Raw genomic sequence first — 11,473 nt, 5'->3', positions numbered from 1 at the left:
CCGACCAAGCGAAGCGTCGAAGCGAGAGCGAACGTAAGAGCCTTAAGAGGCCAGGGGAGAGTGATAGTCCAAGAGATCAAGACCCTTCCGTTATTTTTCCTCTTTCTTCTTAGAATTGAAATGTCGAAAACACCCTCCGCTGTTTGTTACACCTCCACCACAGCCACCGCTTTATTTTTCGCGTTGACGTCTAGAGTAGGAGAGATTGAACATTGAAAATGAAATCCACAACCGGTAAACGAATATAACGAATTTTTAAGTTTCATTTCATTTCAGTACGCGTGAACGGTTATGATCAGTTGATAGGGTGGGCCATATCTCAAAAATACAACAATTGCGATCAGTAACTACTGTGGGTTCGATTCGGACCCTCTAAACCCGTTTATTAACGGATTCGGTTGGGTTCGCTCCATTGACTATTTATTATTGTTTTCACGGCGCGCTCCCACAAAACGAAACTAATAGAAAAAGACCTAACTCACTGTCATACTGCAATTTCAATTTGTCAATCGGTGTGGCAACGCCGTAATTTCAGTGACTACAATGGTTAATTGGGTAATTACAGAAGAAATTTCAGTTCATAACAGACAGCTGCAAGGAAAGGGAAAACAACCTCCCTTTCTTCGGCCTGGTCTAAACCGAAAACGCCCATGGAGGAAGCCGAGGTAAAAAACCTAACCACCAAACATCTATCTCAACCACCACCACTACCATCGCCGGCGCTTCCACCACCAGCACTACCACAACTGTCATCTGTTTGTATTAGAAAAAATTGTTTCTCTTTTGAGTTTCTTCAACTGTTTCGTGACTATTCTTAGTTTCAGTAAATTGTGGTTTGGGGGGGGGGGTTCCTTTACAAATGGTTTGTTCTAGACACTTGTCCTCTGGTTGTTATTCTCTATTCGGTATTTGGTTGCAGAAAATGGTGGCCTTGAAGAAGGCTTATGCTGATATAATCCTCAATACAGCTAAAGAGGCGGCCGCCAGGATTATGGTATCGGAGCGCAAGGCCCTTCAATTCCAGCAGGACCTTTTTGCCGCTAAGGAAGAGGCGCTTAATATGCTACTTCGACTTAAACAACTCATGGATTCTAAGGTAATTTGTTTCTCTGCGTATGGATGAGTAAAAAGTTCTGTTTTTTATTCGCTCCTTGATTGTGGTTGCGGTTCTCAGTCTTCCGTTTGTGGCTGTATGGGTGTATTATGCGGTGTTAATTTCTCTTGCTTCTTTATTTAGTTTGATAAATGGGATTGGAGTGAAATGCCGTTCAGTGATGAAATTTTTGTTTTACGGTTGATAGGTTGGACTATTTCTACTAAAGTTTGTTATCTAGATCAGTTATAGGTTATTGATTATTCACCCCAGAAGCGAATCGGTATTATTCAGTGTAGTAATTGTTTTGGGAAATTTAATATCACCTACTTTTCAAAGGTTGACCAACTCTTGGAATTGGGTTCATATATAGGAATAGAATAATGCCATGCTGAAGGTTTTCTTGTCTCATGGGTATCATCAATATTGCTGGAAGCAAAGCTGCATACAAGATTTGTATCTTGTCTCTTTTCTTTTTATATAACTTTGTTTGTTCATTGTTTAAATTAGGTTTTTCTATATACAACTTAGGCCCTGTGATAAGATGCTGAACCTGGCACAGCATGTTTAATTTGAACTCCAGGGCAATTCATAATATGCTAGTTCAAATGACACAGCTAGATTATTCATACATATGGAAATGGATATGTTCCTATTTTGTATTTGAGATTCCATGCTTTATCCTTTCTCTTTATTTACTAGTGACTTGAATCTGATGATTAACATCCCTTGGTTATGTTGCTGACATGGTTTTTATTACATTTATAGCTTAAGTTTATTATGAAGATCTTTGGAATTCATCCCAATTTCAACAAGTCTACAGTGCCAAGTTTTGGCAATTACCAATGACATGGATGACAGGTGGTTCTCCTTTACATTTTGGGCTTGCACCAAATTAATCCAAATGTAAACCTTCCCATTAACTTTTTTATGGGAGAAATAAGTGTTATGATATCCAATTACTTTGTTGTCTTAACAAATAGTTGATTAGTTTATTGATGCAATTGTGATAGAAGAATTCAATGACTTGGAGGAAGCTAGAGGTCTTCTAGATCTAGCTACTGAACTTGAAATCAGGACTTGGTATTTTGATGTTAGGGATATTTTATGAGTTTGGAAATTGTTTTACCTTTTAAACCATAATATGTACTACTAATTTTCGCAATCTCATATTATGGTTAGGTAATGTGTATCTTAATATGCTATTATGATTTATGACACAGTATTTAATGGACATATCCAATTAATGCTCACATTGCAGAGGGATGTTGTTTGTCTGTTCCTTTCTTTCTTGTATGTATTTCATGCATTATACCTGTTAGACATTAATAAATACCCTTTGCCTCTCTTATTATTGCCTATTATTCTGGAAGCTTGTAATTGTTGATTGATCAGAAACTAAAGTTTGGAAAGCTAACCTGGTCATTGTTTTTTATGATTTACATCCATCCTGCATCAATGGCATTTTTGGTGATGTTACAATGTATTTGATTCTAAAAATGAAAGAATATAAAACCTTGTTCTTTGTATTAGAGTTCTTTTTTTTTTCTTTTTGATCAGTAACAATAAAATTTATTACATGATGAAAAAAATTACGTTACGGATTTTGTGCCTTTGAACCCCATTACAAATGTTAGCCTCAGCTAATCCCCTTTACATTTCCTCAGTTTGGAATTGTGCCTCAATACGTATTACTTCTAAAAACCCCAACTTTTGCTAGTATGTTGACTAGGTGATTAACTGATCTTGGACCCCCTTTGAGCTGAGCTTCAGTTTCTGTAGATAATTTTAGTATCCTCACTATGTTCCTGTACTTCCAAGATCCCGCTTCCATGCTCTTTACCCAAGCAATTACAACATTAGAGTTTCCTTCAATTTGCATTCCTTTGTATCCAAGTGACTCTGCCAACCTAAGACCATGTGACACTGCCAATAATTATGCTCTAATTGAGTCTCCACTCCCTGTTGCTCCTGAATAGATTGCCTGAATATGTCCTTCCAATTCCTAAAAGCTCTTCCAACCCTGGATGGCCCTAGATTTTCTAAGATAGTTTGAAATTCCATTAATTTGTGTCCATGTTTCTCTCATTTTGTAAGAATTTGGTATAAAATTTGAGAACATACTAGTGATTGTAAGGTTACAAGTAGGCTGTAACTCAAGAAAAAAACACTAATCATTACTAGATTTTCCTATATTGTAATTGTTCATTTTATAGGAACTCTTTAGAAGGTTCAATTGTTACTCTAGGACTTTTTGGAAAGGGCATAAGTGAAATTGGAGTGCATTTGGATTCTTATCTTCTCTCCTTGAAGTTGGAAGTTAGAGTAGGACTTCTCTTCTTAAAAAGAATGAATATGCTACTGAAGCTCTGGCAGAGTTCCCTGTTAGTTATTTGATAAAAGGAAGTTTACTTGATAAGAAAATGATTCATTAAATATACAAATTTCATAGTGTGTTTGGAGCCCTTTTCTCAAAGGTTGGAACACGTCTAAATAATGCATACTTGTACATCTATAATGTGGGTTGCTATTCATCAAAAAATGTGGGTTGCTGGGAATATGTTTGGCATAATGGAGGTTGCTTGTCATATAGATTCTGATTGAGTCATTTGGAATTTATCAGAGTAAACTCTTTCAAATTAGACTGAGATTTGATCTGCCTTGGGAAATATGTTTTCTTAATTTTTGCCCACTTGACATAGGAGCTGCATCTAAAGACTTATATGACATTTGGTTGGGCTTAAAGTGATCAAATGATGTCTTCATTGCCTTGAAAATAGTAGTTCGTGAATTAGAAAGACTTCCAGGTTTTATAATGGAAGCTCAAAACAAGAAATCAGAAAAAAGCTTCAATTGAAGCTTCTTGTTTTTGGTTTATTTTTTTGTTTTTTTTGTTTTTTTCAGTTTCAGGCTTTCAGCTTCTACTTAGCTATAGCTTTCAAAGAACATCTTACCACTGGAGGGAGGATTCATTAAACTCAATATTGATCAAAGCAGTTTAGGGATCTGTGAATGTCTGGAATAGGAGGGGTGCTTAGGGATGGTGAGGGACAAAGAATTGCTTTGTACTCAATCCCGATTGGAGTGGGTGATTCTCTAAGGGCTGAAGTTATGGCTGTGCTAGAGGGAGTATACGAAGGGCAAGGAATTTGAATATCAGAAAGACAGTCATCAAAGGAGACTCTAAATTGGTAGTGGGCTGGTTACAAAATGAGAAGGCAAATATGTGGAGTTACAGAAAGAGAGAAAGAAATTTGCATGAAATATTTGCATGTTCTATATTAATAAAATTCATGGTTATTGATCCCAAAAAAATCTTACCAAACCATAAAAGATCTATCTTAGGCTTTAAAGTTTTTGAAAGCCTAGCCACACCTAACAGAACAGGGCCAAAGTCTTTGTTTCTTTATCTCTCTTCGAAATGCTCCACCTGTATCTTTTTCATTAATTAATGAAATCTTCTGGTTATTGATAAAAAAGATAATTGATCTATATTAGTTAGTTTACATCCATGGAGAGCCATTATTTGCTGAATATTGTTCTTCTCTTGCTCTGAATAATCAGTTGCATCAATATTTGCTAGGAAACTGTGTCTCCTTGGGAAAGTACTCGGGTTTCTTGCTTCTCATTTCTTGTGTTGGTATTTTTCCCCTTTTACTGTGTAAAGAATGTGGTAGAATGGAGTAATCCTTGGTTCTTTTATCACATGTTTGTTTCTTGCACCATGGTAATTATCATTAGATTGTTTCTAGAATTAGTTTAGTCTAAAATAGATGTTTTCTTCATCTACTTCTTATGCCATTTCTGGCATCGTTTTGGATGAATAGACTGTGAATCCCAACGAAAATAGTTTTTTACCAAATTTATGTCAGTAGGTGGTGAACCAGGTGGAAGAAAAAAAGGGCAGTAAGGATCTTATTACTAGTGTGTGTGTGTGTATTCTTACTTAGATGGCAGTGAAGTAGAGAGTTGGATAATGATGCAAATTAACTTCATTTTCGGTGCTGCTGCTGCTGCTGCATAGCCTCTCTGTTACTGTTTTTGAAGACAGAGAGATAACGCAAGAAGATGGGTGTCTTCTAAATGCAGCAAAAAACCTTGTTCTTATGTAGGTTAGAGGGGACCACATTGGTTTTTGCTCTTTAGGTCCTTTCAGATAATAAGCAATGTGCTACGTGTTTGGTGTCTTGCATTAAAATAGCATCAATGAGGCATTGGACAATTGCTGGCTTGGCAGTCATGATGTTGGTGTAGTGCCTAAAATTTTAAGATATGGGATTAGTACATGCTGATGTTTTCACTCATGGCAACATTTCAGTTGGTTGCTTGATTGAGATGGATAAATGGACAGAAACAAGATAGTGTCACCTACAGCAGCAGTATAAATTTACATGTTCCATAGTTCTACATATATTGCACGTATTGTCTGATCTCTGGGTAGATATGAATGCTGTCTGCAATTCCCTGCCCAGCTGTAATGCTTCTCCTATGATATGCCTATATGCCCATGAAGCATTGCTGTTGGTTCCGAGTTTAATCTTCTTGGTCCAGTGTAGCTATCTTTCTGGCCTTTCTTGTATCTTTGTTTTTAAACTGTAAACACATGCAAGTGAAGTGTGTCAAGAAGTTTCTAGAAAGGTATTCCATATATACAGGGCTGGTATTCAACTTTTAAACTTATTTATTTCTCTTGAGCATGAATCCATCTTTTACCTGATCTAATCTTTACATCTGATATCAAATACATCATACACCCCCTCTCCAACCCCTGGAAAAAATGATAAAGGAAAAGAAATGGTTGGTGAACAGGCATTGTCTTTTGAAATGTGATTCAGGTTGATGCAGTAATTGCCATAATTGTATCATGCATATCTACATACTGTAGAACTTTTGATGGTTGACAATGTTCTGAATAAACAGATTACAATGTAAACTGCACACATGTTTATCTTAATTTGTCTTAGTTTCATCCATTAATATTTTTCATCAGGAAACATTTTATATTATGCTTTTCTGTCACATTAATCCATTACTGAAAAGTAGATTCAAGGAAGTCTTGTCAAAGATGATAGAAAAAGGAGTAACTTTTAGTATGTTCTTGGAAGTATGGGATGAAGATACATGTCACCTGATAATGGTCGTGTGAGAGGGAGGATTAAGGAGGTCTTTGTTCAATGGGCTTTAACTGTATCTAGTGATGCATAATTTGGTAGTCGAGGGAAGAAGAAATCAGTGTTTTAAAAGGGGTGGGAGGTGTATGCCTGGAGGTGTGCCTCCAGGTGAGGCGCCCCCAAAACACCTTGAGGCGTATGCCTCAGAAGAAAAAGAAAAAAAAAAGGAAAGGAAAAGAAAGGGAAGGGAAAGAAAAAGAAAGAAAGAGAAGAAAAAAGGGAAAAGAAAGAAAAGAAAAGGAAAGGGAAGGAAAGATAAAGGGTAAGAAAGTGGGCTGGGGGTGAAGCCCCTGGACCCCCTTAGCTGGGGGGCAAATGCAGCCAATTTCAACTAGTTCTATGCATTCTTCGTTCTTCTTAATATAAAAGATTTTTAATAAAAATAAAGAAAAATGAGATCCTCCTTCCTCTTCTTCATTCTCATCCCCCTCCTCTTAAGGAGGCTTACGCCTCTTATGTTCTGAACTATGCCTAACGCCTCTAGGTAGTGGAACACCTCACATCATGCCTCCACGTTTTAAAGCATTGGAAGAAATTTGCAGAGCCCACCTTTGTATTTCATCATTTAGAAAACAGACATATAACTCTTTAGAAGGATAGTCATGAGATTTGCTGACTAGGTCATGTTCCTGGATCAAGACATCAAGTATATAATCCAGGTATATCTATGCCCTTTATTATCGCATAGCTGTAGCTAGATGCATGTGTATGCATGAATTTGTACAAAATGCGATGGTGCCCCCATCATGGTCCATGGTCATGCTTAGAAATTAGGACAGATGGTACATATCAGTAAGGTTATTCACTATACTACTATATAGTCTGGTGTGTTGTTCTAGTGTAAAGTGACACATCATTATCATAGATATTTATTTTCAATCACAACCCTTGATTACAAGAGAAGCTTTCATGGTACTTGGGCAGTAATAGATGATGGTAGAAGTGGTTTCTATTAAAAATTTGTTCAGGGTCATGCTTAGAAATTAGGACAGATGGTATATATCAGTAAGGTTATTCACTATACTACCATATAGTCTGGTGTGTTGTTCTAGTATTAAGTGAGACATCATTATCATAGATTTATTTTCAATCACAACCCTTGATTACAAAAGCAGATTTCATGGAGCTTGGATGGTGATAGATGATGGTAAAATTTGTTTCTATTAAAAATTTTTCCATTAATTTGTCACATGGTAAGACTAAATAGACTTGGGCTATTGTTTTAGAAACCATACCACAGATTGAATCGGAAGCCCCTGTCTCCCACCACCACCAACTGGGAAGTGATACCTATCCAGTTTTCTTGTTCAACTTTTAATTGTACAATAGGGTAGTCTTATATCATCTTGAACACGTGCATATAACTGTCTTACTTGAAGGCCAACATTACCTTGTATAAAATTCGTCACTTTCTGATCCACCAGATTTAAGGAAACCTTATCAAAGTAAACTTTCCTGTATTCAGTTTATTGTATTTAAATAAGATAATCTCATTACTAATAAAAAAAGAGGAAAAGAAAGAAAGACAAGTAAAAGAAAAGGAATGGAAGAGCTTGATTCCAACATAAGGAATGCTAGCTATAGGGATTAGTCAAACCCATCTTTGAATAGAGGTGCTTGAACGTCATTCTGTCCATGTATAATAAATAAAGTTTAAATTGTCACTGATGAAAGAATACAGGTGCTTGAACACTGTTATCTGGTCCTTTGTGCAAGGTCAAGTCTATTGAACATTACATTCATTCGAACCTGCATGATGTAACAGATCCATGGTGTTCAACGTACCATATTCAAGGATGGATTTAACCAACCTGCATAGCATTGGTCTTCCAAAATTTAGCTTTTTCCAACTCTCTTACTGACATGATCTGCTGCTTTTGATACAGAAATTGTAAGGAATCTAAATAGTGTCTGCAAATGTTGTATATTCATTACAGATTGCTGAAGCAGAAACAACATCTTTGAGTCAACGAAGAAGGATTGAAGAGTTTGAGTTGCAGCTCTGCCAAGCAGATGATACAATACGACACCTTAGGTCTGAGTTGAAGATAGTGCAAGATGAATTTCAGAAGCTGAAAAACAGCCCTCTGCAGCCACTAAGTGAAGTTGAAGGGAATGCTGTTTCTTATGATGATTCATCAAAGGACAAGAAACCAGATGCTTCAGAATCCATTATATGCCCTCCTCTTGTCTCAGGTCCCAGACCTACATCAACTAATGACATGAAGAATATGCCCGTGGATCAGAGAAATGCAGGTGAAAAGTGCTGTCCTGCATTGGAGAATGCAACGACACAGATTGAACCATTGATTGATTCTTCTGTGGAGAAATATTATTCTGGTAGAGAACCTGAACTTTACAGAAATGGATGTACTCAGAGAATTCGTGCATTTGAAAGGAATGCGCTAGATGGTGAACTGCCTCTTCCTGGACAAAGAGATGATCAGTGCTTGAGCTTAAAGAATGATTTGATTGTCAGAGAAGGCAAAAAAGTTGAAGAGACCTCGACTGTAGCTTCTCCCAAGGATGAAAACATCATGGAGAGAAACCAAACTGAGTTAGGATTAATGCAGCATGATAGCAATTGCAACAAAGGTGATGTGAAGTTCTTTCACAGATTTAAGCGAAGAAGAAAAGCTAGATGCAGAAAGGCTACCTCATGCAGGTTTATTCCTGATCAGGCCATGAAACCTCATGAACCATCTTTCCTTTCTCGTTCTAAACCCTCTGCCTATTTGGTCAATGGTGATGTTGAATCTGGTGAAGATCCATCAAATGCAATTGAAGGTGAGAACCAGAACTGTTCTGATTCCCATTTGGCTTCCCTGTCACAGTCTAATGCAACTGGCATGGATACTCAATTGGGATGTGTTGATGGCGTTGGAAGTGAGCTTACACTTAGTGAAGCAGGAAATTGTCAGAATGCTACAAGCAAGGATTCAGCATTGATAGATGAGTCAGCATTAACAAGCCAGGATAGCAAGGCGGCAGTTGCTTCAGGAGACACAGAGTGCAACACAAACCTTGAGACAGCTGGTGTACAGTTAATGAATTCTGATCCCAAAGATGGAAAAACATTTGAAACCACAGGTGGGGTTCCTACTCAAGCTGTGAATGATAGGCTTCTTAAGTACACATTCCGGAGAAAGCGGAAAAAGGAATCCTTGAGCAGCCCTGATGAGAATGCCTCTCTTGAAAAGAAAAGCATGCCAAATAGGAGAACAAGAGATAACCAAAGCAGTGCTCAAGAGCCACAAAAGTCAAGCTTGATAATAGAATCATCTCGAGATAGTAGGCGACTGGTACAAGTTGCTCGACAGGTTGGTGTATGCTTTCTTTTTTATCCTCTATTACAGATTTTTCTTGATGTGTGTTTGAAATTGGATTTTCTCAGTTTTTTTATTAATTCAATGGATAAAAGTTGTGCTAAATAGAACCCAGTAATTGTGGGTTGAAGTCTATGCCAAGACTTGGCTTGGTTTGATGATTATAATTGTGTATTCCAAGTCCCATCAGATTATACATTCTTCTAGGTCATCTGGAAAAAATGGAAAAAATTATGTTGAAGAGCCTAAATAAGTTGTAGCACTCTTAATCCGGAGCTGAACAGTGGAGGATGATGGACATCAGATATCTTCCAATATATCCGTTTTTTTTTTTTAAATGGGCAGAGAACTATATGGTAGTCCTTTAGGTTGGCTGACTGATTTGTGGAGTAGATCATCTAGGTTGGTTGTCGCAAAAGGTTGTTCCTGTTCTTTGCATGAGGATGACATGTTCATCTGTTTTATCTAGAGTAAATGTTTATATAATCATGCATTCAATCTGATTAATTTCCATTTTTCTACATCCATGTGGTGTCACTGGTGTGGTGCTTAATGATTCATTTGTAGACTTGATATTCATGATTAGACAGGCTACACGAAAATAATCCTTATATGTTTTCTTTTGTGCAGCTCATTTCTTTGTCTGAGAAACGGTGGTGGTAGTTAGAGTTGGCTGTATCTTACATCCAATGATCCTACGTTAAGGAGATTGAGCTTTGGGGGAACTGAAAACGGGTTCCCTAACTGGTGGAGGTCTCAACAATCTTCATCTCCAGAGAACGCTGAATGACTTCCACTTATGAAAAGGGAGCTTGAATTCCTTGATACTAGTTTGTGGGCGTTATATCTAATAAATTATGATCATTACAGCATTCTTTTTCTATTTTCTCTTTCTTTTCTCCCTAATTCCCTTTTCCCATAGTACTCTGTTATTATACAACAGTATTATTTCTGATATTTCAGTGGCATCTTTTGTTTGCCAAATGTCATTCATCTATAGGTTTTCAGGGTGGCCATCCGGCTCTTTCATTCAAGTATAGGTAATGCATGGTAAAGGTTTCAAGTTCTCAAATCATGTTATGTAGCTGTACTTTTTTCAGTGGAAGGTACGTTTATAAATCTGCCATTCATTGGCAGCTTGTTGAGAATGGAATTTGAAACTTGGAAGGTGATGAAGAAGAATCAGGGGAAGAAGAGGTAACTAGAAGACTGTTTTGATCTGGTTCAGCTCTTCTGAATGCCTTTTCTTCTAACCACAACAGCAATTCTAGCAGCCTATCGTTTTAAGATGGTGGTGGTTCAGTGCCATGGATTTGGGGTTCAGCGTTCGCTTCTGATTTCTAAGTGGTAGCGCGAAGGGTTGAAAACGTCTAAACTGCAATGATATATGAACCCAATTGGTGGTTGAGTTGTGATGGCTGCTTCTTTACGTGGACAAGTAATCCATTTTTCAGGAGAGTAAAATTGTAAGATGGGGGACGGAAATGGAATTCGATACGAGACACTTGCCTTGAGGGCTGAGGCCCGATCCAACCGCAACCTTCGGACTGGTTCGATTTCACTCCATCAAATTCAAAATCAAACAGGACGCCATCACCATCCCAGCCTCGACCCTTGGTGCTGATAGTTTTATAGCCTCAATTCTAGTATTTATGGGATTGTAATGTAGCACATTGATGCAACACTAACATCAACAGCCACATAAATGGATGGTCGGGTTGTCGTTTGGAACTGTCTGGAATGCGAGTTATATCGTGAGACCAACTAGCTCACTTGGAACCATTGGATGTGATGATGTGCGATTTGGAAGTTCCTAACTGGAAGGTTGCTTGACGTGCTCATGTGGTGAGCTGGATGAAACTGCAAAAACAGGGATCAGAGAG

General features: G+C 37.6%; 1 protein-coding gene across 5 annotated transcripts; it reads left to right on the top strand.

Annotated features, from left to right (window-relative positions):
* Positions 1-507: 507 nt before the first annotated feature.
* Positions 508-11,321, top strand: LOC104596210 (uncharacterized). 5 transcript variants are annotated; one of them, XR_016084526.1, is made up of 6 exons: positions 611-755; positions 920-1,096; positions 8,202-9,584; positions 10,221-10,630; positions 10,728-10,787; positions 10,865-11,321. XR_016084526.1 is itself a non-coding variant. In XM_010257281.2 (4 exons), the coding sequence occupies exons 1-4, from the start codon at positions 651-653 to the stop codon at positions 10,251-10,253; spliced, it is 1,608 nt and encodes a 535-aa protein (XP_010255583.1). In that variant the 5' UTR covers positions 508-650; the 3' UTR covers positions 10,254-11,321. The 5 variants fall into 5 exon arrangements, 2 of the variants coding, with proteins under 2 accessions (XP_010255583.1, XP_019053326.2); XR_016084524.1 differs by having other exon boundaries at positions 10,728-11,321; XR_016084523.1 differs by having other exon boundaries at positions 10,221-10,787.
* The last annotated feature ends 152 nt before the right edge of the window (positions 11,322-11,473 follow it).

This window comes from Nelumbo nucifera, chromosome 3 (assembly GCF_055504915.1).
Source record: "Nelumbo nucifera cultivar China Antique chromosome 3, China Antique-T2T, whole genome shotgun sequence".
Classification (NCBI taxonomy): Eukaryota; Viridiplantae; Streptophyta; class Magnoliopsida; order Proteales; family Nelumbonaceae; genus Nelumbo; species Nelumbo nucifera.
This window is presented reverse-complemented; position numbering and strand designations above follow the sequence as displayed.